The 27,565-nt window shown below is 40.3% G+C and overlaps 1 protein-coding gene across 1 annotated transcript; it reads left to right on the top strand.

The window, feature by feature from the left end:
- bace2 (beta-secretase 2) lies at positions 1 to 24,950 on the top strand. The gene is made up of 9 exons (XM_089120941.1): positions 1 to 472; positions 13,185 to 13,273; positions 17,351 to 17,567; positions 18,632 to 18,763; positions 21,749 to 21,883; positions 22,065 to 22,166; positions 22,245 to 22,394; positions 22,814 to 22,982; positions 24,265 to 24,950. Exons 1-9 carry the CDS (start codon positions 194 to 196, stop codon positions 24,504 to 24,506), a joined length of 1,515 nt encoding a protein of 504 aa, XP_088977067.1. The 5' UTR covers positions 1 to 193; the 3' UTR covers positions 24,507 to 24,950.
- The last annotated feature ends 2,615 nt before the right edge of the window (positions 24,951 to 27,565 follow it).

Below are 27,565 nucleotides of genomic sequence, written 5' to 3'. Positions count from 1 at the left end.
TCAGGAAGTTATCAATTGAACACATTACACACACACTTTATTTCCCCGCGGCATCTGTCTGGTTCACACACTCTCAGCCGAAGATTATTCCCATAACTAATAATCAGAATGGAACCTCAGCCGTCGTCAATGACAGAGTTCTGCACTTTGAAGCAAAGCTGAGTGAGTGTCTGTCAGGGTGAAGTTTGGCGAGATGCGGCTGTACTACCGTCTCCTGATACTTTCTCTCTCCTTCTGGACGTCCCATTCAGTGTTTAAAATACCATTGAAAATATTTTCTGGGAATTTCGACCCGTCTGTGCAGCTGGACCTCCGGCCTTTGCGGCAGAATGGAGGCGCAGTGGAGAGCGGACTGTCCCTGGCGTCAGACCCAGCGGGCATCGTCAACTTTCTGGACATGATCAATAATTTAAAAGGAGACTCTGGTAGGGGATATTACATGGAGATGGTCATTGGGACTCCGGGACAAACGGTATGTAGCCTAGCCTACACATTTTGAAACATTTTCATGTTTTCCTATGTACATAAAGTGTCAAAACATTTCAGTGTCCAGTGGAAGCCCTGCGGCATCTGTTTTACATTGTAACCTTTACTAGATAACCTCTGTCATATGGCCTCTTCAAAAGTATGTAGACATGTAACGTTAAGTCGCACGCGCAAGAAATCAAACCAACCATTATTTATTTGAAAGAAGGATAGCACAAGCTGACACGAGATGCGTTTCACAACAAGAGATGCTACCTTTTAAAAACTAGGGCAACCAGTGTTTTGACACTTTTTAGAGGTCAAACACTTGTGGAAAATGACCATAGTTGTGATGAACTGCACCTGTGGTCACTCTGAGAGGAACTGACATCATATACAGTACATCCACTTAAAAACAACTTGGTACAGGTAAAATACATTGCAAATGAAAAGTGAAAGTCTTGAGAAAAGCTGAAGCATGTTGTGATGTTTTATTATCTAATGAAATTACATTTCATGTATTTATAGGGATATGTTTTCATATGGTTTTGCCCTTCACGGTCTCGTTCAAAACTCGGCTGATCTCTGATTAGCTGTTGCTGTGTTGCTGTTGCTGTTAACTGTGCTTCAAAAACATCAGATTAGATGGGGTACTGTAGGCCAGGCTGATCTCAGAGCAGTGTTTCAGCCTTTAAGAGCAAATCAGTTCAAGAAGCATGTGATGTGTAAGTCTCTATGAGACGCCTTGGGCGCAGGAGGGAGACCAAAGACCCCTTGATCTTTGTGCTGAGAATAAGTAAGAGCCAACTCACATGGGTTCACATGACAGCAGGCCCCTCCATCAGAGCAGCTGACTCAGATTAGGGCCTGGAGGAGATGCCTCTGTCTGTACAGGCTTTATGGCCAGTCGCAATTGCCGTTGTCCATTTCTCTTTATGAGTGTTTGGTTAATATTAGATGTGTTGATTGTGTAGATGGTGGAAGGTTTTAAGTGACCCGTGACCGGACTTTACCGTCTGCCTCTCACATCAAACTATTTTAATCATTCAATAGATTTGCTCTTCGCTAAATTATATTGTATTTTGAAATATGAAATCTGGCCAAATTTGGATCGTAGTGTGATTAATTTGTTTTGGGATGATTCACAAACACACACAGTTCAGTGCAACATGTGCAGCGCAAGTCTGTCACATAGGTAACATAAAATTATGAGAACATTATAATTGTGTGTTTGGGACATGGCTTTTAAAAATAAGACTTTAGTTTTTGTAATCAGGCTCTCGAAATTGTATAAAAATGTATTTATCGGCTAATGTATCGGATATAAGCTTTCAAATATAAAGAATTATCGGTCAAAATGTTCATATTGGTGATTATTATTATTTTTAAAGGGAGTAAATTGTTTTTAGAATATCACAAATTATTAATTTTCTAGAAGTTACACTAAATGCCGTTTTGCATATTGTATATTTTGAGGTCAAATTATTATTTAATGAGAATGTTTGACCTTTTTTGTCTGTATGTTGGGTACACCACATGATTCAGATTTTAAATATTAACAGTTTTGTAAAAAAAAAAAAAGAATAAAAATAAATAATAATGAAAGATTATGCCAAACCACAAGTAGCTATTTCATTCTTTAACCCTGACACATTTTTTTTTGTCTTTACGCCTTCCAAAGACATCAAAATGAGTTTTAATTTAGATTTGTAATATCTCTAACCCTAAGAATGAGTTCAACCGTCAATTTCAGCACATTATGTTTAAAAGTTGATGCATTAAATTTTTGTTTTCAGGTAGAAGCATGTTTTTACATCCCTACTGTAACTGTAATTGCATTCCTCTCTCTTCAGAAAATGAAGCTTGACTGTAAGTGATCATAAATCCTTCACGCGGTGTGTCTCTCTGGAAATATTGTAATGAAATCTCCAGTGTCATTGAACATCATGTTTATTCTCTCATCTCATCACAAACGAATGAGCGAGGTGAACTGCGAGAGGCCAGGATCTTCCCGCATCCTCTGCGAATATGTAATTAAGGGTACTCATGTTAATTGAGGCGCTCTTTCTAAACGAGCCACTAATTGCGGAATCTGTCGCATGTGCGGAGGCGTCGGACTGGAGTGGCTCACATCTGCTAATTGGTACAAACAGGTAGCAGATGCGTTCCCAGTGACAGAGCGCCTGCCAATTAGCTAAGCCACCTCGATAGGGGTGATTAGAGCCCGCTTCCCCAGTAGAGGAGCCGTGGGAGTGCAGGGAAGGGGCCCGGTCCCTGGAACCAGCGGGAGTGTGTGTGTGCCAGGGCCCTGCTGCGGACACACTTAATGTTGACCGAAAGAATGACGGGAACAGTGCCATAGTGAGGAAGTTGTCCTTAAAGGCCCCCTGAAATCAAAATTTTAGCTTTTAGTATGAATATGTTAGCCTTAAAGCTACCCTGTGTAACTCTTTTAGTTTATTCTTAGCTAAAAACACTTAGTTCTTTCAAAAATATATGTGCTCATTAATGTATATTTACTTCGTTCAAGTAATAAAGTATTCTCGTGAGTGTATAATATGTCATTGAAAATACATACGGGTAAGGGGTTCTAATGTCGGTCGTCATGTTGCCCCTCTTGAAAGTACATTAGCCAAAGAGGGACATACCCGTTAATTCAAGCTTCGCCTTTCGCGTTTACGTTTGAGTTAACACTCATGGACGAGGTCGAACTGGAAGCCATGTTAATCTTGGACTACATTGGCCACCGTAGGAGTTAAAACGAAATCAGAATTGAGAGGAACTAATATTCAATGGATGGTCATATACCTTTTTACAGCTAGATGGAGGTAAAAATCACACAGTGTAGCTTTAAGGTTACGAATAAGCTGTTGTGCTCCAAAACAATGCAAAAATTCGCATTTAGAAGATATAAGCATTCAAAACTTAGTCTCTCACTTCCGCTAAAACGGATCATGGGATTTAATGACATCACCGTGGACTCCAGCTCCTCATCACATCTTCTGTCCAATCAAATGCTTTCTAATCTAAAGCTCCGCCCCCTATGCTATAAACACCACCTGGCCAAAGTGACCGTCGACACGTCACAGAGCAATATGGGTTGGAGATGTGTGTTTGGTTGCTCAAACGCTCTAGTTTTATTCTGTTTTTCAACTGTACGTTGGTTAAGAATGAAATGGCTAGAATTTATTCACAGCTCTACCATTGAATCCATTGTTATCACTGTGAAGCTGCTTTGATACAATCTGTATTGTGAAAAGCGCTATATAAATAAATGTGACTTGACTTGACTTGAATCCAGCGTATCATCAGCGCTCGGATTTGCTTCCATGGTGCCGCCAACACGACCTGCAGTCTGTGAGGTAAATTAAACGCTGTTGGCTATTTGAAAAGGGGGTGGAGCCATTCAATATGTCCTCCCTTAGCTTCCTGTTTCAGTGGGAATTACGTCAACGCATCAAACAAAGCTGCGCGATCCAAGGCACTTCAGTGGGACTTTAAAGCTGCCCTAGAATGTGGTCGACCAACACTATCTCACGACCAATTCGTACGAATTCGACGCATGATTAAAAAGTGTCTAATTCGTACTAATTCGTACGATTTGTCTAAACCCACGTGATGGTTAGGTTTAGGGGCGGGGTCAGGGGTAGGTCCTTCGTACGAATTCATACGAATTGGCCAATTCGTAAAATATGTATGATTTAGCAAAATCGTATTAATTCGTACGAGTGAGGTCGTATGAATTGTTACGAATTAGCCACTTTTTAATCATTCGTCGAATTCGTACGACTTGGTCGTGAGATCGGGTTGGATCGACAGACTGTCCTCTGCTTGCTCATTGCTCATCACAACAACATTTTATGTGATGGAAATAGATCAACATCTCACGAGTCGTTAATCTCGATTGCTGTAATAGTAAAAACGTATAATAGCTGTTGTATAATTATTCGAGAGTTTCACATGTAATATGTTGCTATTTCATATGCAAGCATGTCAGCCAATCACAGCAGAGGCCGGTTACACTCAGTAGACACGCCCGTTCAAACAGAGCGTTCAAATCAGAGGCTAAAATCAGGCTAGGAAAAATACCTTTTATTTCTAAATTATGACTATTTTTGATCTAAAAAACATACTAACATTACAAGGGCAACCCAGGAAACATGATAAAATAATAATAAAAAAACAGTATACCTTTAATGCTTTTAATGCAGTGGTGAGGCAAGCACCACTTGTCTTTTAATACTGAAAGACCCCTGTGTTTGTTGTATTTATCTCTCCACCGAAGAATGTGATTGCAACCGTGATCGAAACCGGGTTGGAAACAACGGTTGCACTTTGTGGTGTTTGCCTGAAAACGTGTCCTTAATAATCGTCTTGAGTTTAAGCTGGTAAGGAATGAGGAATTACACACAATATAAAGGGCAACTCTGATAAAGTTTCTGCTTACTTAGAAGAACTAGTTAAACACAATAAGACGACTGTTCCTGTTCTTGAATTTCTTTCACACCCTTCACAAACAGAGGCTATGACTTATTCATTCTATTTCTGTACTTTACTAAGCAAATACAAAGCAGACACATTATTGGCCAATGCTTGTTCTTATCAGTTTACTTACTAATGTGAAACGATGTGTACTAATGTTCATCTTGTGACAAGATATGGCAAGAAGTGGAGGGGAGTGGACTAATGTTGAATGACAAAATAACCATATAAAAGCATACACAACATGGTTAAGTGTAGTGCGTCATTTTTTTTTCATACTAGTGTGTGTATTATTTCCCATATTACAGTATGCAGTGTGTGTTACAGTAGTATTGTCTTTCAAACATAGCCGGGGCCTTACATTCTCCCTTTTTCCTTTTCCTTAGAATTGATCTAAAAATCATTACTTGATAACAACTGAAGATTTTCCATAATGCTTAATTCAAACACTGCATTAAAATGCGTTCTTAAGAGTTTAAGTGTTTTTAAATAAGCTGTTAGGATCAGTGCAGTGGAGCAGATCTGTGTGTATATTATGATGGCGTTAACGATGAGGAATGCCCATAATGGCCTCTTTGGCAACTGGGTGAGATGGCACAGCTCTGTTATCTCATTAGTTCCCCCTCGTTGAACCAGCGCTCCAACAACATTATTCCAACTGCTGTGACCGCCTCGCAAGCGCCTGGCAAACAGAAACATGTGTGGAGAGGCTAAATTGGAGGGCTCTGTGCCAGCAGGGTTTGATGGGTTTTAGGTGGTTGACATTTGAGGCACAAAGTTTTAATATAAACTAAAACGAATGTGTGATTATTTTCAGTCTGTATAGGAAGGAAGGAAGGAAGGAAGGAAGGAAGGAAGGAAGGAAGGAAGGAAGGAAGGAAGGAAGGAAGGAAGGAAGGAAGGAAGGAAGGAAGGAAGGAAGGAAGGAAGGAAGGAAGGAAGGAAGGAAGGAAGGAAGGAAGGAAGGAAGGAAGGAAGGAAGGAAGGAAGGAAGGAAGGAAGGAAGGAAGGAAGGAAGGAAGGAAGGAAGGAAGGAAGGAAGGAAGGAAGGAAGGAAGGAAGGAAGGAAGGAAGGAAGGAAGGAAGGAAGGAAGGAAGGAAGGAAGGAAGGAAGGAAGGAAGGAAGGAAGGAAGGAAGGAAGGAAGGAAGGAAGGAAGGAAGGAAGGAAGGAAGGAAGGAAGGAAGGAAGGAAGGAAGGAAGGAAGGAAGGAAGGAAGGAAGGAAGGAAGGAAGGAGTCCCAGACTCTTGTAATCTAGACTACTCAAATCAAGCATTTGTTTATTTTAAAATATCAAATATTTCTTTTGTTTTTTGCTTAGACAGAAATCCATTCTGATATAATGTCATATTTAATATTATTTTTTGCATATATATATATATACACACAGTATATTATTACGCACATCCGATGTTACCAGAAACTCTTATAACCTTAATTCTGATAAACTACTCAAATATTTTCACTTGGTGACATCAGATTTGGTATTATCAATTAATTTAAAAACTTTTGGACAAATTAATTGTGTGATTATAGAATTTAATCTAATTGATCACTATTAATATAAATATTAGCTGAGAAAGGCTCCCAATTAAACATAATTCAAAGACACATTATTGTGGCTGACTACGAAGACAGTGGAAAGATAACACACCCCTGTGAATGCCCTGGATTTTATGATCTAGAAATAAATCTTGTCAGAACTTTTGCACCTAAAATGTAAAAATTACAACCTGGGCAATGCTACTGAAAACTAGTCGCACATTTCAGGAAAAAAAAACCCCAACAACTTCAAAATATAGCTGCTAGCAGCAATTATCGGGGCCAAGCGCTAAGAAGACGATAAGTTTCTGACCAACTACAACTATGAGCAATTAAAGACATTTTAAGATGATTTTAGGCAAAATGAAAACGAAACGAAAAAACGAAAATCAACTAAATTGATATGATGTGGTCAGAGTGAGGTGACAATAAAACATAAGAAGTTTGCTGTCAGTACCATGTCAAGACCATTGTCAAGGCATTGCAGAGGTAAAGCCTGAATACTTCAACTTTTTGAAGATTACAAAATCCATAACTTTTTGTTGGCATGGTCAGGAGATGATACGATTTGATTTTGGTGTAAATCGGACAAAAAACAAATATCTTAAACTGTTTTTCCAGTTTAAGCGCTAAATCACAAAACTACACAAACCGTAAGGCAAAACCTAGCATGTTTGTTGTTGGACTTGCTAAGGATTCAGGAATCTAAGGAGATTTAAAATAAGTCAACAGCACCCAGAATTATAAGCATTTAAAAAAGAAATACTACCACTACGTGGTGCTGGTTTGAAATTTCTCTTAGGCTTGAACGATACGTTCATGCATTCATAAAACACAGCATTTTGCTACAAAATAAAAAAAAATGGCCAATGCCTAAAATGGTCGATATGGAAAAATTGGATATTAGTCGGCTCGGCAGGATGTCCTAAATCTCACGAGACCACATTTATGATTTTTGGACAAACTGTTCAGAAGTTATAAGCAAAAATAGCTATTTTTTCTATATCCTGACCAGTGGACCGGTGGCACTGTGCCGAAATAACAGTCTCATCCCAAGACGTCATATAACTGACGTCGTGGGACGTCTTTTGACCATACGTCAACATCCGCCTTTTAGGTTACCCTTAAACGTCGGTTAGATGACGTTATCGGATCCTAACCCTACCCCAGACCTAAACCTACCCCGTCACCTAACCGACGTTTAAGGTAAAGCGTCAGTTGTATGACGGCCCGGGAGCTGGCCGAAACGCAGCATGTTGCCTCAGGTCTTGCTTGTGATGACAATGACCAAGTTGGGTCTGAATACGATGAAGCATTGCGCAGATACAGCCTTATGTCTGTTTATGAATGGGTTGCGTAAATTAGTTTGCGAGGTATTTTGACAAGAACAGTTTGACAAATCAACTTGAATTCTTAAAACTTTTGTCGGCATGGGCTGAAGATGATCTGGTTCAATTTTCGTGAAAATCAGAGCAGCCGTCTAGGACAAGCTCGAAAAAGTAGGTGATAAAAAAAATCTTAACGTCGGAAAGATTTACATGACAGAAAATGACGTCGTAGCATGCATTCAAAATTGCTTTTTGTTTCTAGCCCTTATGGTTCAAAAGTTATTAGCATAAACGTGAGTGAAAATTTGGACAATTGGTGGCGCTAGAGGGTTTCATTTAGAGACTCCAAATTTGCTATATAGTGACTGTTTAGACTGTCCTCTATCAGTGTGCCAAATGTCATAGTTTTCCCACACTCGGTTCTATGGGCTGCTATAGACTTCCATAAAGAAGAAGAAGCGGAAGAATAATAAGAACGCCAACGATTTCAGTGCTTATTCCCTAATAACCTAACTGCATAAGTGTGCACACCCTTTTATAATTGGGTATGTAGCTGTGTTCAGAATGAACTAATCATCAAGCTCATGTGAAAGTACACTCCTGTGTTCACCTGAAGTGACTCAAAATAAGGCTCAATCCCAATTCACCCCTTGGCCCTACCCCTCCGTTTTGCGCGTTCATGTCTAGGGGTAGGGTGTCCCGATTCTTGTTGAGATTGAGGGGTAGGGTGAAGGGGTAGGGCTACATAGCCCTTGAAACAGAGATTTTTCAGAGGCACACTCCAAACGGAGGGCTAAGCAAAACTGGCGAGATGGTTTCGCAAACGGTTAAACATTTAAATTTAGCGCCAGATGACATTTAAACTACAGTCATTTAAATTAAGAAATTGTATAATAAATTACCTTTCCGAATCAAAAAAGACATTTCGAGGAAGGAATGTTATAATCATCATGTTTCCTCAAAGTTAAGAGCAGCGTCGCTGGTTGTCAGTCGTTGTCATGGAGAAATCCTGTAAAAACTCAGTAAAGGCAAAGCCATTGCCAACGACTGATGATGTATCGGGTTCATGAAGCGTTGTTCCATTTCGTAGAGGAATATTTCAACCCCTTGACCCTTGTAACTCTGTTTTAAGGGCCAAGGGGTACACTCAAAAACAAGGGGTTAGGGCCAAGCGATGAATTGGGATTGAGCCTAAACCTCAACTGTTCTTATAAGATTTTTCTGACATCTACCTGGTTGCATGCAACTACAGTATAAGAGTCATGGGCCACAAAGAACATAGAAATAACTCCGATCAACAGGATCTCATTGTTGAAAGGTATCACTTACGTGAGGTATTAGAACACAGTGAAGTCAGTCAGGAACAAGTAGAGAAAGTATGGCACAACAGGGATATTACCAAGAACAGAGTGTCCTTCTAAAACTGATGAGAAGACAAAGAGAAAACCTGTCAGGGAGGCTGTTAAGAGGCGTACTGCAACATTAAAAGAGTGTCAGGGGTATTCTGGCAAATACTGGTTGCTCTTTACATGTGACAAATCCATATCCAAGCCCAGCTAACCTTAGCAAAAATAGATATCCACTTTTCCAAAACGATGAGGAAAAGTGTGTTGTCTGAGACCAAGATTGAACTTTTTGGCTAAAATTGTTAAAGTTATGTTTGGTGCAAAAACAACACAGCACATCAGCAAAAGAACACCATACAAACGGTACGCATCTGGTACGTGGATTCCCCCCATTTGGGCCAACACTATGTTGCTGTCTCGGTTAGCCAGAGCCCAGGCCTAAATCCCATAAATCTGTGGGGGAACTTGAATAGGGCCGTGCACAGGAGATGGCCTCACAATTTGACTGATCTGGAACATTTTTACAAAGAAGAGTAGGAAAATAATTCCAAGTCAAGATGTGATCCAAACAGATTAAGTGCTGTAATAAAATCAAAGGGTGCTTTAAGTATTAGTTCAGGGGTGTGCACACTTAAGCAGTTAGTTATTTATAGTTAGTTGTTTTGTTTTGTTTTTTTTCCTGAAATGTCACTTGTTTTCAGTGTCACTTTATAGGTTGTAATTTTTTCATTAAAGTCCCGGACTCCCGGTGATCTGGAAGTTGCAACCGACTTTACTTCATTGTGACGTTTTTCCAAGTGAAACGGAGTATTGAATAGAGGGCGGGGGGTTATTTTTGCACACCTCCTCTCCATCCCTCGCTCATTGCAGACTGATGGTTGGAGGGGAGTGGTTAAGGATATTCTTCCCAAACCGTATTAATTATTCTTAAAAATATTCTTAAAAATTCCCACAACAAACAATTGTTTTTCTATGTATTAACTTGTTCGGATCTAGTCTAGTAATGTGCGCTATGAAAGCAAATAAAAGTTCTGATGTAACTTATAATTTTTTTTACATCACAAAAAAAACAGCTCTTGGTTGTTAAAATGGGTGTGTAGACTTTGACAGAAAAACAGAATTGTTGACATTTTTGCACATTTATTAAAAAAGAAAAACTGAAATATCACATGGTCCTAAGTATTCAGACCCTTTGCTGTGACACTCATATATTTAACTCAGGTGCTGTCTATTTCTTCTGATCATCCTTGAGATGGTTCTACACCTTCGTTTGAGTCCAGCTGTGTTTGACTGGACTTGATTAGGAAAGCCACACACCTGTCTATGTAAGACCTTACAGCTCACAGTGCATGTCAGAGCAAATGAGAATCATGAGGTCAAAGGAACTGCCTGAAGAGCTCAGAGACAGAATTGTGGCAAGGCACAGATCTGGCCAAAGTTACAAAAAAGATTCTGCTGCACTTAAGGTTCCTAAGAGCACAGTGGCCTCCATAATCCTTAAATGGAAGACGTTTGGGACGACCAGAACCCTTGCTAGAGCTGGCCGTCCGGCCAAACTGAGCTATCGGGGGAGAAGAGCCTTGGAGAGAGAGGTAAAGAAGAACCCAACGATCACTGTGGCTGAGCTCTAGAGATGCAGTCGGGAGATGGGAGAAAGTTGTAGTAAGTCAATCACTGCAGCAATCCACCAATCGGGGCTTAATGGCAGAGTGGTCTGACAGAAGCCTCTCCTCAGTGCAAGACACATGAAAGCCTGCATGGAGTTTGCTATAAAAACACCTGAAGGACTCCAAGATGGTGATAAATAAGATCCTCTGGTCTGATGAGACCAAGATAGAACTTTTTGGTCTTAATTCTAAACGGTATGTGTGGAGAAAACCAGGCACTACTCATCACCTGTCCAATACAGTCTCAACAGTGAAGCATGGTGGTGGCAGCATCATGCTGTGGGGGTGTTTTTCAGCTGCAGGGACATGATGACTGGTTGCAATCGAGGGAAAGATGCATGCTCCCAAGTACAGGGATATCCTGGATGAAAACCTTTTCCAGAGTGCTCTGGACCTCAGACTGGGCTGAAGGTTCACCTTCTAACAAGACAATGACCCTAAGCACACCACTGAAATAACGAAGGAGTGGCTTCAGAACAACTCTGTGGCTGTTCTTGAATGGCCCAGCCAGAGCCCTGACTTAAACCCAATTGAGCATCTCTGGAGAGACCTGAAAATGGCTGTCCACCAACGTTACCATCCAACCTGACAGAACTGGAGAGGATCTGCAAGGAGGAATGGCAGAGGATACCCAAAAACAGAAGCAAAACTTGTTGCATCTTTCCCAAAAAGACTCATGGCTGTATTAGACCAAAAGGGTGCTTCTACTAAATACTGAGCAAAAAGGGTCTGAATACTTAGGACCATGTGATATTTCAGTTTTTCTTTTTTAATAAATGTGCAAAAATGTCAACAGTTCTGTGTTTTTCTGTCAATATGGGGTGCTGTGTGTACAATAATGAGAGAAAAAAATTAACTTAAATGATCTTAGCAAATGGCTGCAATATAGCACAGAGTGAACAATTTAAGGGGGTCTGAATACTTTCCGTACCCACTGTATATATATATATATATATATATATATATTTTTTTTTTTCATATGTGAACATAACTTATTCCCATCCCAAGGCGTCATATACGACGCTTTTGCCAAAGAGTAGACATTCAACGCACATGGCACCCTTTAGGGTCAGTATGAGATGCAGATATAGATGGGGCAGAAGGCGCCTCCTAGTGGTCTACCCCAGACCTAAACCTACCATACTCTGTGCGTGTTATATTGACGCTAAAGGGTGCCATGTGCGTTGGAAGTCTACACTTTGGCAAAAGCGTTGTATATGATGCCTTGGGATGAGAACGGGCTGGTGATCACTATATGGCCAAAAGGATTAACCCCCTTCTAATTAATGGGTTTGGTTAATTGGGACAAATGTTAATGCTACACCATACAATAGCATTCTAGAGAACTGTGTGACTTCACACAACAGCAGGGAAGGTCCCTTTTTTATTCTGGCAGTCTGGCAGAACATGACTGCCTGCAAAAAAGCTGACATGAACCCCACTTAACACATTCAGTATGAAGTGGAATGGGAGCATATCCCTTGCATGTTCCAACATTTAGTGGAAGACCTTTCCAGGAGCGTATAAGCTTTTAAAGCTCTCGATGAACCTGGTAACTCTCAGATGATATGGTTTCTGTGGTTGCACCCCCCACCTCCACAATGGTTGCTTAGGTGCACTGGAACAATAAAATCCTTCATAAAATGCATTAAAGTTTAGTTTACAAAGATGAGAAATTCACAGAGTGGTCTGGGGTGTTCACTGATATGCTCACACAAAAATCGCTGCAAAAGATGCTTTCCAACAGATTTTATCGTAGTTTTTGTCTGACACCCACAATAATTCTATCGCTAGGAAAGTAGTCTCACTTGAAAAACAAATAAATTAGACTTTATTGCTCAACAGTTTTTAACAAAAAGAAGGTAGACATTTCTGCTTAACAAAAAAAAAACCATTCCATTAAAAATACATTTATTTATTTGTTGTTTTTTTTACCCAAAGTGACATCCACTGCATTTAAAGGTGCAATGTGTAAAATGCAATATGACATCCATAACTATGTTTTCAGTGGTGTATAAAGAACTTACTTAATAAACCATAAAGTTTTTATTACCTTATATCTACACAACCGCGGGCATCCCCGTACCTATGATATGAAGGTCGATATATTGTGACGTCATCTTTCTACCGTAGCCGAACGCGAACACGCAGCGCTACAGTGGGCTGAGACCTTAGTGCAAACTCGCAACAAAACTCTAGATGTCGCTAAAAATCACACACTACACCATTAAGATAAACATTTACATTTTATCGGTTAAGAAGTTATATTTAATATGGAGTATTTGTTTGAAATGTCATTATTACCAAGTAATGCATAAATAATTGTGAAACATCATTGTTTTCTGTCATTGCAGCTGAACATCCTGGTTGATACTGGAAGCAGCAACTTTGCTGTAGCTGCAGCAGCACATCCCTACATCACACACTACTACGACAGAGCACTGTAAGATCACATCCCCACATCACACACTACTATAACAGAGCACTGTAAGATCACATCCCTACATCACACACTACTACGACAGAGCACTGTAAGATCACATCCCCACATCACACACTACTATAACAGTTCACTGTAAAATCACATCCCTACATCACACACTACAATAACAGAGCACTGTAAGATCACATCCCTACATCACACACTACTATAACAGTTCACTGTAAGATCACATCCCTACATCACACACTACTATAACAGTTCACTGTAAAATCACATCCCTACATCACACACTACAATAACAGAGCACTGTAAGATCACATCCCTACATCACACACTACTATAACAGTTCACTGTAAGATCACATCCCCACATCACACACTACTATAACAGAGCACTGTAAGATCACATCCCTACATCACACACTACTACGACAGAGCACTGTAAGATCACATCCCCACATCACACACTACTATAACAGTTCACTGTAAGATCACATCCCTACATCACACACTACAATAACAGAGCACTGTAAGATCACATCCTTACATCACACACTACTATAACAGTTCACTGTAAAATCACATCCCTACATCACACACTACAATAACAGAGCACTGTAAGATCACATCCTTACATCACACACTACTATAACAGTTCACTGTAAAATCACATCCCTACATCACACACTACAATAATAGAGCACTGTAAGATCACATCCCCACATCACACACTACTATAACAGTTCACTGTAAGATCACATCCCTACATCACACACTACTATAACAGTTCACTGTAAGATCACATCCCTACATCACACACTACTATAACAGAGCACTGTAAGATCACATCCCTACATCACACACTACTATAACAGTTCACTGTAAGATCACATCCCTACATCACACACTACTATAACAGTTCACTGTAAGATCACATCCCTACATCACACACTACTATAACAGTTCACTGTAAGATCACATCCCTACATCACACACTACTATAACAGTTCACTTTAAGATCACATCCCTATATCACACACTACTATAACAGTTCACTGTAAGATCACATCCCTACATCACACACAACTATAACAGAGCACTGTAAGATCACATCCCTACATCACACACTACTATAACAGTTCACTGTAAGATCACATCCCTACATCACACACTACTATAACAGTTCACTGTAAGATCAAATCCCTACATCACACACTACTATAACAGTTCACTGTAAGATCACATCCCTACATCACACACTACTATAACAGTTCACTGTAAGATCACATCCCTACATCACACACTACTATAACAGTTCACTGGAAGATCACATCCCTACATCACACACTACTATAACAGTTCACTGTAAGATCACATCCCTACATCACACACTACTATAACAGTTCACTGTAAGATCACATCCCTACATCACACACTACAATAATAGAGCACTGTAAGATCACATCCCTACATCACACACTACTATAACAGTTCACTGTAAGATCACATCCCTACATCACACACTACTATAACAGTTCACTGTAAGATCAAATCCCTACATCACACACTACTATAACAGTTCACTGTAAGATCACATCCCTACATCACACACTACTATAACAGTTCACTGTAAGATCACATCCCTACATCACACACTACTATAACAGTTCACTGGAAGATCACATCCCTACATCACACACTACTATAACAGTTCACTGTAAGATCACATCCCTACATCACACACTACTATAACAGTTCACTGTAAGATCACATCCCTACATCACACACTACTATAACAGTTCACTGTAAAATCACATCCCTACATCACACACTACTATAACAGTTCACTGTAAGATCACATCCCTACATCACACACTACTATAACAGTTCACTGTAAGATCACATCCCTACATCACACACTACTATAACATTTCACTGTAAGATCACATCCCTACATCACACACTACTATAACAGTTCACTGTAAAATCACACCCCTACATCACACACTACTATAACAGAGCACTGTAAGATCACATCCCTACATCACACACTACTATGTCAGTTCACATTAAGATCACTGTAAGATCACATCCCCACATCACACACTACTATGTCAGTTCACATTAAGATCACTGTAAGATCACATCCCCACATCACACACTACTATAACAGTTCACTGTAAGATCACATCCCTACATCACACACTACTATGTCAGTTCACATTAAGATCACTGTAAGATCACATCCCCACATCACACACTACTACAACAGAGCACTGTAAGATCACATCCCTACATCACACACTACAATAACAGAGCACTGTAAGATCACATCCCTACATCACACACTACTATAACAGTGCTATAACACACTGCAATAACACACTGCAGAACACTGTAAGATCACATCCCTACATCACACACTACTATGTCAGTTCACTTTAAGATCACATCCCTACATCACACACTACTATAACAGTTCACTGTAAGATCACATTCCTACATCACACACTACTATAACAGTTCACTGTAAGATCACATCTCTACATCACACACTACTATAACAGTTCACTGTAAGATCACATCCCTACATCACACACTACTATGTCAGTTCACTTTAAGATCACATTCCTACATCACACACTACTATAACAGTTCACTGTAAGATCACATCTCTACATCACACACTACTATAACAGTTCACTGTAAGATCACATCCCTACATCACACACTACTATGTCAGTTCACTTTAAGATCACATCTCTACATCACACACTACTATAACAGTTCACTGTAAGATCACATCCCTACATCACACACTACTATGTCAGTTCACTTTAAGATCACATCCCTACATCACACACTACTATAACAGTTCACTGTAAGATCACATTCCTACATCACACACTACTATAACAGAGCACTGTAAGATCACATCCCTACATCACACACTACTATAACAGTTTACTGTAAGATCAAATCCCTACATCACACACTACTATAACAGTTCACTGTAAGATCACATCCCTACATCACACACTACTATGTCAGTTCAGTTTAAGATCACATCCCTACATCACACACTACTATAACAGTTCACTGTAAGATCACATCCCTACATCACACACTACTATAACAGTGCTATAATACACTGCAATAACACACTGCAGAACACTGTAAGATCACATCCCTACATCACACACTACTATGTCAGTTCACTTTAAGATCACATCCCTACATCACACACTACTATAACAGTTCACTGTAAGATCACATCCCTACATCACACACTACTATAACAGTTCACTGTAAGATCACATCTCTACATCACACACTACTATAACAGTTCACTGTAAGATCACATCCCTACATCACACACTACTATGTCAGTTCAGTTTAAATCACATCCCTACATCACACACTACTATAACAGTTCACTGTAAGATCACATCCCTACATCACACACTACTATGTCAGTTCAGTTTAAGATCATATCCCTACATCACACACTACTATAACAGTTCACTGTAAGATCACATCCCTACATCACACACTACTATAACAGTGCTATAACACACTGCAATAACACACTGCAGAACACTGTAAGATCACATCCCTACATCACACACTACTATGTCAGTTCACTTTAAGATCACATCCCTACATCACACACTACTATAACAGTTCACTGTAAGATCACATCTCTACATCACACACTAGTCAAGTCACATTTATTTATATAGTGCTTTTCACAATACAGATTGTATCAAAGCAGCACATCACACACTGCTATAACAGTTCACTGTAAGATCACATCCCTATATCACACACTATTATGACAGTTCACTGTAAGATCACATCCCTACATCACACACTACTATGACAGTTCACTTTAAGATCACATCCTTAGACTACTATACAGTTCAAAGATCAAAACATCTCACAACTACATCTCACTGTTTTATAACAAAGCATCCAGCCAAAACTTATATTAATTAATTCCAATCTTTTAATGTTTGTTAGTGAATTATGTTTGTAGTGCATTTGATATAAACCAAAGTTATGATGGTTTGCTCAGTTCCAGTACATATCAGAGCACTGGGAGAGCAGTTGCAGTAAAATACACTCAGGGAGAATGGGAGGGGGAACTGGGAACTGACCGCATCACCATTCCTAAAGGGCCCAATGGGACCATCACCATCAACATAGCTTCAATCCTCACCTCAGAAGGCTTCTTTCTGCCTGGAATCAACTGGCAGGGAATTCTTGGACTTGCTTATCCTCTACTGGTTCGGGTAAGTCACATGATGGTGTTACATGGTTGTTTTGTTTATAAAAGGTGTGTTATGTTATCAATTTGTGCAAACTGTTTGATTGTGGTTATTATGTGATAAGTTGAATGTCACAAAGGTGTGCCTCAGATCCTCAAACATCAATGGTGTTTTGAGTTTCTGTAATGGATCTACTGAATGCAAGTTGTAGAGTAGAACCCAATTGCAGTTTATGAAAAAAAAACATAGAACACGAAAGACAGGAACATAAACTTATCTAAGTTAACAATCTACAAGAAACTAAACTTTACCAAGACACATGGCAAACATGAGAGCTTAAATACGCAGACTAATGCAGGGTTCCCCAAACTCGGTCCTGGAGGGCCACTGTCCCTGCAGAGTTTAGCTCCAACCCTGATCAAACACACCTGTGGGTTTAGTGATTCTGAAGACCTTGATTAGCTTGCTGAGGTGTGTTTGATCAAGGTTGGAGCTAAACTCTGCAGCGCCGAGTTTGGAGAACCCTGGACTAATGACAAGGGATACCTGTGAACTATGAACAGACGAATAACCAATGACAAACAGGGAATCAGATGACGTGAACAAATTAAAATGTGACCGTTTGAGAATGGTTTATGTACTCTTCTATAAGATAGTTGTATATTTGCTATTATTAAGTGACCGAGTCAATGATTAATAATTGTAAATAGTTTATTTTACCAGGGTTGGTTTCAAAGCAGTGCAAGTACAGTTACCTTGGTATTCTTTGATGGAAGGCCCCACTTTATATTAGCAACTTGTGTAAACACATATTGTTATAAAATGAAGTTAACAATTCCTGGTACAAGTGTCCTGGTACAAAGTGTTGTTACCAATGTCCTGTTACACATTTGTATTTGCACATACCATTCTGTGGGTTGTTACATACAGTATGTGTAGGTACACAAATATTACAGCTGTAGATATTATGTACCAATGTGTACTTACACTATCGTTAAAGTGGGACCATTTGGACTTTGACTATTAGTATTGTATGATCTGAAAAGAGCTTCTTAAATAGGATGCATTTGGTCTTTTTCTCCTCTCAGCCCGACCCGTCAGTGGAACCCTTCTTCAACTCTGTTGTGCGGCAGACTGGGATTCCAGATGTGTTTTCTCTCCAGATGTGCGGAGCAGGAGTCTCAGCCAGCACTACAGCTGACCCAGCGGGCGGCAGCTTGGTGTGTACCAAACCTGAAGCAGTCTTACATTGAACAGCAAAAATATACCAATTTATTACAACTAATTCAACTGAGTGAACCGCTACTGTGTGTACACCAATTTGTTTATGTTAACATGAAAACAATTACATTAAATTCATAAATATTATTAGAGATACTTAGTCACAAAACATTCTTTAAATAACTTTTTCTTTAAAATAAATGTTATTATCTTTGGTAATTTCACAAAAAATACTTTTCGTTTTGCCAACACTATATAATTCTTACTTTTCAGACTTTTGGTAATGTTTCAAAATTAGGAAAACAAAATGTGTTCGATAACTTATTAATGTTAATATGATGGAACACATTTTGAGTTAAGCAACGTTTTTAAAATTGTTAAAATCCCCCTGCAGTCAATAATTGTATCCCTTAAAACTCATCTTTGATCACTAAAATGACATATTTAGACTTTTTTTTTTTTTTTACTTAAACAATTTCTTCATTCTTAATATCTTGAATGTAACTGTACACCCTTGCCTCACTTAGTATACATGGTTCTATAAATATGCAAGTGAGCCCCGCCTCCACTCACTCACTCTGTAGTTTGACGTCAGAAACACCAGAGAGTCGACTTATGAACTTGCATATTTAAAAGCATGTCTTAAAGCCAATAAAAACACCACATAGACATGCATACACTATTCAAAACTTGATTTTCACATTTGAGAACATTGTTATTAGGTATTATTGATTTTTAATCATACAAGTTGGTGCCATAAGTATCCTTCAGGATTCCTGCTCTCATATATCAGACTCGTACAAGGACAGATGAGATTGGGTTTCTCAGTGCTACTCAAGAAACATAATAAGCTCAGTGCGTGTGCTCTGCGTCTCACACCTCCGCTGCCTACTATAGGATGGCGTGTCTCGTTAGTGAGAAGCTAATTAAGCTAAAGAGAGCCCCCTGCTGCCAGCACATTCTGTTAGCAATACGGGAGCGCTGGAAGAAGAGACGGCCACGTGTCCCGCAGAGAGGAGCAGATGGGAAGAGCGGTGGGGAGGGGTGTGTCCTGTGTCCACCGCTGAACAATGGCCAAAGCCTTTTGGAAATATTTGACTAGCCTCTTAATTAGATGCTATTTGCAGAAGTCAAATGCCAGATCTAGTCTGTTTTATTATCTTCATTTAAATGTATTTTGATCATCTTTTTCTTTATCTAATATTCTTAAATATAAGGAAATAGATATTGTAGATCCATTGTTACTTAAAGGTGCCATATGTAATAATTGAGGTAAAAATATCCAAAAAATGAGCTACACGCATCAAAAGAATGAGAAGAAATAAGTGCAATGATGTAATTAAAAAACGGACAAGTTATAGTGCTGCCGAGATATAAACCTAAATTAGCATGCTAAATGACTAGCCCCGGCCCGGCAGGTGTCGTAATACCAGTTCCGGCCATGGGAGGCGGTATGCGGCCGGGCAACGTTACCACCAGCCAAACTGCAGTACACGAGTGAGTCGCGCTCGCGCCGGCTTGTGTGTGTACTTGAACCTGATGTCAGTCGTGTGGAAATACAGCCCATTACTACATTTCAGTTCAGGGAAGAGTTCAAAAAATGATTGGTCGACATTATGCATGAGGAATACATTTTGGTAAGTTGTAGCATACTGTATCTTTCAACAGTGTTCGGGTTCTTTTTCCATTAGCTAGTAGAGATGATCGGTTCACGTGCGCTAGGGATCTGTCGTCTAACATTTACAAGCGCCAAAACTGCATTTATTGTTTGAATTGCATAATAAAATTGACAGAATCTGAGAGCTTAACTAACCTGCTTGCTAAGTGTTAATTGCATGTGTCTCACGGTGAATTCGTGAGAGCTGGCAGCTCTGAATTTCGCTAGGTTGATCAACATCAGCGAATGCTGTCTGTCAAATTAATTCAAACTAACAATAAAAGTGTAATATGAACAAAACGAATACCGTAAACTTAAAATAATAGCCTGCAGGCTTTTATTTTCCCATATCGTCGAAATGCACCAGCTTGTTTTTGAGACAGGCGTCTATGAGTCGGTCTTCATCATTTAGTGTTGAGATGTTGTTCATTGAGTCTCTGATCTCTAAAAATCTCCAAATGCTCCACGTGAAACTGCGGTCTTCCGACCTTTTACTATCGTGTCAAATTATTTGAATAATATGTGGAGAAAGAGAGCAAAACAGCGTTCGTTTGTGTTGTTTGAAGACGTGAGTGCGTGCGGCAGCAGCACAACACATTTTCTGGAGGTATACTGCCCCCATCTGTTATGGAATATGAAATATTTTTTGATTTTTAGTTCCAGATGGCACCTTTAAAATAGAGAACCTGGGGATGCAGATGATACCTTTTTTGTCGAAATAGTTTTTTCACAGCAGTTTTAAGGAGAAAATACACAGCAATGCTGTCAACTTGTGAATTTACACATTTGTCTTAAAGGAGTAGTTCACTTTTCAAAAAACTTTTGCTGATAATTTACTCACCCCCATGTCATCCGAGATGTCCATGTCTTTCTTTCTTCAGTCGAAAAGAAATTAAGGTTTTTGATTTTTTTTTTTTCTCCATATAATGGACTTCAATAGGAACCAAACGGTTCAAGGTCCAAAAGACAGTTTCAGTGCAAACTGCAAACTGTTTAAAGGGCTTTAAACGATTCCAGACGATGAATAAGGGTCTTATAAAGCGAAATGATTGCTCATTTAAAAAAATAACTAAATAAATAAAAAAGTTTAAGTTATATAAGCTCAAATGGTCGCCTTGCTCTGTTCTGTGATGCGCGTTCGTGACTCTCCTGTTTGAACTCGTTCATCAAAATGAACGCATCTTTTTTGTTTTGTTTCGTCTGTTGAATGAACCAAATGACTCGGAAAAAGATTCATTCATTTTAGCCACATAGACATGTAAACCACATTAAAAGCTGAGTTTTCATAGAGGATGACATGCTTCTATGCCTTTGTGTTGTGTTTCAGATCATGGGAGGAGTTGAGCCAACCTTGTACCAGGGTTCAGTTTGGTACACACCAATCCTGGAAGAGTGGTACTATCAAGTGGAAGTCTTGAAGCTTGAAGTTGGAGACCAAAATTTAAACCTAGATTGCAAAGAGGTACATGACACAGTCTAGATCAAAAATAAAGTCAATTCAACCAGATAATAGTCCTTTAGAAAAACACATGGGCGAGTTGAAAAGTAACTTTAATGGCCGCCAGTGGCGTAACTACAGCATTCGATAAAATATTCGGCAGCGATGAGAATTAGTGATCTTGTTTTTCTCTCCCTTTGTTCAGTACAACTCGGATAAAGCCATTGTGGATAGCGGGACGACTCTACTGCGACTTCCTGAAAATGTGTTTAGTGCTGTGGTGGACGCCATCATGCAAACATCATTGGTATGACCTTCCGTTTTTGGCAAATTATTTACAGGAACACATTTTGTGTGTATTTAAGGGGTTCTCCTGCTCTCCTAGATTGAGGATTTCTCTGCTGGATTTTTCGACGGCACTAAGCTTGCGTGTTGGATGAGAGGAGAATCACCATGGAGGCTTTTCCCCAAACTCTCAATCTACCTCAGAGCAACGAACACCAGCCAGTCCTTTCGCATCACCATCCACCCACAGGTCAGGACTATCCTTAGAGAAACTGAATGCAAATAATTTCATCTTTGTTATGTTTGAAACAAAGACTAATAAAAATGACGAGAGCATGTAAATATAAAAGCTATTTCAAAATATGAATAAAAACTACTAGTTTATTACTAACATCTGCTTCGCAGTCAGTTTTCAGGATTCTTTGGGGACAATCTCTTACCAAACATTTGTCTTAACTGGTGGACAGATTGTCTCTGAGGAATAGTGTCTTAAAATTCAGTGTTGGTTGAATCAATGTGTCCCCAATGGTTGGGGGAACCTTAGGCTCCAAACCCATGATATACTTTGTTGTTTTTGATGTGATGATGTTGCATATTTTCTTAAGTTGAGCAGAAAATGAGAACGTGCATAGCTCGCAGGTCTTTTGACATCAGTTTTTCTCTCTGCAGCTGTACGTCCAGCCAGTCACAGATATCGACGGGACATTGGACTGTTTCCGGTTCGGAGTCTCCCCTTCAGCCAATGGCCTAGTCATTGGAGCCACTGTGATGGAGGGCTTCTACGTCATCTTTGACCGTGCACAAAAGAGGGTGGGCTTTGCTGTTAGCACATGTGCAGGTAGGTGGGACACAAGTAGACACAGGGGTTTGGGAGCCTCAAAGACATGTGCCCAGGGGTGTCACAGTCTCGAAGCAGACTTTCATTTAAAGGTGCAGTGTGTGTGGACTAGCGGTTGCGAAATGCGAATCGCAACCAATGGCTCAGCCCACCGCTCCTTTTCGAAGAAGCTACAGTGGCCAAAACAGGACAGACACGTTGTGGTCTGAGACATTGTGTCTTATTCGCTGACTTTAGCTAGTTAGCACAGTGGTGAAGCAATGCCAACAAATAAGTTAAACTTTATTTATGCAAATTCTGAAAGAATCTGCATTTATTGGTCAACACTGCATGAAATATTTCAAGGGAAAAACGTTATCTATTCAGTTCACATTCATTTTATAGCACTTTTCACAATACACATCGTTTCAAAGCAGCTTTACAGAAAATGTCCACATTACAATTTAGAGAGATCTGTTATCAGAGCTGACTTAGCTATGTAATTCAGAAATGTACATATACAATCACAGTAAAAATGTCTTAAAGGATTAGTTCACTTTTGAAAAAAACTTTTGCTGATAATTTACTCACCCCCATGTCATCCAAGATGTCCATGTCTTTCTTTCTTCAGTCGAAAAGAAATTAAGGTTTTTGATGAAAACTTTCCAGGATTTTTCTCCATATAATGGACTTACATGGGAACCAGACGGTCCAAGGTCCAAAAGACAGTTAATAACAGTTTCAGATGCAGCTTCAAATGTCTTTAAACGACACCAGACGATGAATAAGGGTCTTATCATGCGAAACGATCGGTTATTTCAAAGCTTATTCCAAAAATTTAACTTTTCTAAGGACAAATGCTAGCCTTGCTATATTCTGTGAGGCGCGTTTGCAACGTCACGTAATACGTAATTACGTTCAAAAGGTCACGGGCGACGTAGCCGGAAGTACAGAGTCGTTTGGACCTCGGACCGTCTGGTTCCCATTGAAGTCCATTATATGGAGAAAAATCCTGGAATGTTTTCATCAAAAACCTTAATTTCTTTTCGACTGAGGAAAGAAAGACATGGACATCTTGGATGACATGGGGGTGAGTAAATTATCAGCAAAAGTTTTTTCAAAAGTGAACTACTCCTTTAATTTAAACATGGTAATTTAAGTCTGAAACGATGTACTTGTAGAAACCGAAGTCTACTTTGGGATGAACTGTTCAAATGGCGCCAGGATTGTTTCTTTGAGTGGACTAGTGTGTTACTGTTGGTTCTGGTTCTCTCTGTATACACCTCTCCTGTCCTCCAAACAGAAAACGGCGGTGTACCGTTTGCAGAGATCGCCGGGCCGTTCCTCGCCGAGGGCGTAGCGTCCGACTGCACCAGAGGCACGTCTCTTCGGGAGCCGATGATGTGGGTGATTGCATACACTCTGATGGGCGTATGTGCAGCGGTCCTGATCGTGCTCCTCATCCTGCTCATCCTGCCCTGCCGATGCCACCGGGACGGAGAGATCACGGACGAGTCCTCGCTGGTGCGCCATCGCATCAAGTGACGTCAGGCGTTGATGGAGGACGAGAGCAGGGCTGAAGGGACCTCAGGGCAGGTAACAGGCGAACACACTGCACTGAGCTCTGGGTGAGGGACTTTCCCCAAAACATCAAGATGCCTGGATTTAAACACTTCTGGACACTTTTTACGGTAGATTGAACTTTTCAAGCAGGACAACACTACTGAACGATGAAGGAGTCATGATTATACATGTGATTTTTATAGTAATCATAAATAAGTGCCAAAATATGAGCATCAACATTACCCTGTACTTCAAAGTATGCTGCTCTTTTTATTCTTACTCTTCAATATAATTGTGTCACTTAAGCTACAGGAAATCAGCAATGAGGTTCGTGGTCCAATGAAGCAAAGTTTATGTACTGTTCGCATCTAGAGGCTTTGGTTTCCTTTTAGACTTCACCCCAAAATAAAAATTTGTCATAATGTACTCACCTTTGGCTCTGCTCTTTTTTCGTACAATGAAAATAAATGGGGAGGGATGCTGTAGAGGTCAAATTATTGCTATTGTAAATGTTATACAGCACTAGGGGTTTCACAACTACTGATTTTTGCTAGTCGACTAGTTTTGCATAACAGTCGACGACTAGTCGACTAGTCGTTAAATGGTTTATTCTAGGGGTGTGCGACATTACGAATAGTAAATGTCTCCACGATCTGCTTTTGAAGAAATATGGTAGTATCGTGTTACAGTGTATTCTATCAGTTCTGGCGCCTCTGTCTCAACTGTACAACGCGACGTAGCCTACACATCACACGTTAAGGAATAGGTACGGGACACTGCAATTCACAAAAGTTCATTGTTTGCATAAGCCTTGCCGGTTAAACGTTTAATTCACGCGCTGTTCTAACGTGCACTTTCCTGAGCGCGCGGCATACCCCCGACGCTCACAGGCACGAGTTACAATCTTGTGGCCACGAGTTACTATCTTGTGGCAACGAGTTACTATCTTGTGGCCACGAGTTACTATCTTGAGGCCACGAGTTACTATCTTGAGGCCACGAGTTACTATCTTGAGGCCACGAGTTACTATCTTGAGGCCACGAGTTACTATCTTGAGGCCACGAGTTACTATCTTGTGGCCACGAGTTACAATCTTGAGGCCACAAGTTACTATCTTGAGGCCACGAGTTACTATCTTGTGGCCACGAGTTACTATCTTGAGGCCACGAGTTACTATCTTGTGGCCACGAGTTACTATCTTGAAGCCACGAGTTACTATCTTGAGGCCACGAGTTACTATCTTGTGGCCACGAGTTACAATCTTGAGGCCACGAGTTACTATCTTGTGGCCACGAGTTACTATCTTGAAGCCACGAGTTACTATCTTGAGGCCACGAGTTACTATCTTGAGGCCACGAGTTACTATCTTGTGGCCACGAGTTACAATCTTGAGGCCACGAGTTACTATCTTGTGGCCACGAGTTACTATCTTGAGGCCACGAGTTACTATCTTGAGGCCACGAGTTACTATCTTGAAGCCACGAGTTACTATCTTGAGGCCACGAGTTACTATCTTGTGGCCACGAGTTACTATCTTGAAGCCACGAGTTACTATCTTGAGGCCACGAGTTACTATCTTGAGGCCACGAGTTACTATCTTGTGGCCACGAGTTACTATCTTGAAGCCACGAGTTACTATCTTGAGGCCACGAGTTACAATCTTGTGGCCACGAGTTACTATCTTGAGGCCACGAGTTACTATCTTGAGGCCACGAGTTACTATCTTGTGGCCACGAGTTACTATCTTGAAGCCACGAGTTACTATCTTGAGGCCACGAGTTACAATCTTGTGGCCACGAGTTACTATCTTGTGGCCACGAGTTACTATCTTGAAGCCACGAGTTACTATCTTGAGGCCACGAGTTACTATCTTGTGGCCACGAGTTACTATCTTGAGGCCACGAGTTACTATCTTGTGGCCACGAGTTACAATCTTGAGGCCACGAGTTACTATCTTGTGGCCACGAGTTACTATCTTGAGGCCACGAGTTACTATCTTGAGGCCACGAGTTACAATCTTGAGGCCACGAGTTACTATCTTGTGGCCACGAGTTACTATCTTGAGGCCACGAGTTACTATCTTGAAGCCACGAGTTACTATCTTGAGGCCACGAGTTACTATCTTGAGGCCACGAGTTACTATCTTGAGGCCACGAGTTACAATCTTGAGGCCACGAGTTACTATCTTGTGGCCACGAGTTACTATCTTGAGGCCACGAGTTACTATCTTGAAGCCACGAGTTACTATCTTGAGGCCACGAGTTACTATCTTGAGGCCACGAGTTACTATCTTGTGGCCACGAGTTACTATCTTGAAGCCACGAGTTACTATCTTGAGGCCACGAGTTACAATCTTGTGGCCACGAGTTACTATCTTGAGGCCACGAGTTACTATCTTGTGGCCACGAGTTAGTATCTTGAGGCCACAAGATAGTTATAATTAATTTTTTTTACCAAAGTGGGACTGGAGGGGCTCCGTATTCGAGTCTTATTATGCTAATACTGCTAAATACACACAATGTTTACATAAACAGAATTGGCTGTGTCTAAAGTGAAAGCAAACATTTGAGAGAAAATCTGGTGTAATATGCGTCTATATTAAACACGTCGCGTGCTGGTCTAAAAGCGAGAGTAGTACTCGTATTTTCCGCACTATAAAGCGCACTTAAAAGCCTTTAATTTCCTCAATCCGGCCTTTTCTCAAGCCTTATAATCCGGAGCGCATTATACATGGATCAATGCTCGCGCTCGTGTCCATCTTCTGCCCGCTTTGTCACACGGCCAGTTCAACCTCGTATAAATCAGGTTATGTGTGTCTCCCGCTCACGAGCGCTCACTCTTAACACACACACTACTGTCAGCGAGTCAGGCTGCGAATGTAAGTTACGTGCCCGCCCCAGCGCGCTCACGCTTACTAAATAAACGCCTCACCTCCGACGCCGCGCACTCGCTGCATTCCCTTTTGCACATCAGTGGATGCATAACACAAACCCAGTCAAACGTTTGAAAAATGTTCTAAAATAGGTAATTGAAGGTGCGCC

This window comes from Pimephales promelas, chromosome 16 (genome assembly GCF_988280905.1).
Source record: "Pimephales promelas chromosome 16, fPimPro1.hap1.1, whole genome shotgun sequence".
Lineage (NCBI taxonomy): Eukaryota > Metazoa > Chordata > Actinopteri > Cypriniformes > Leuciscidae > Pimephales > Pimephales promelas.
Note: the sequence above shows the minus strand (reverse complement) of the source record. Positions and strands in the feature narration are given on the sequence as shown.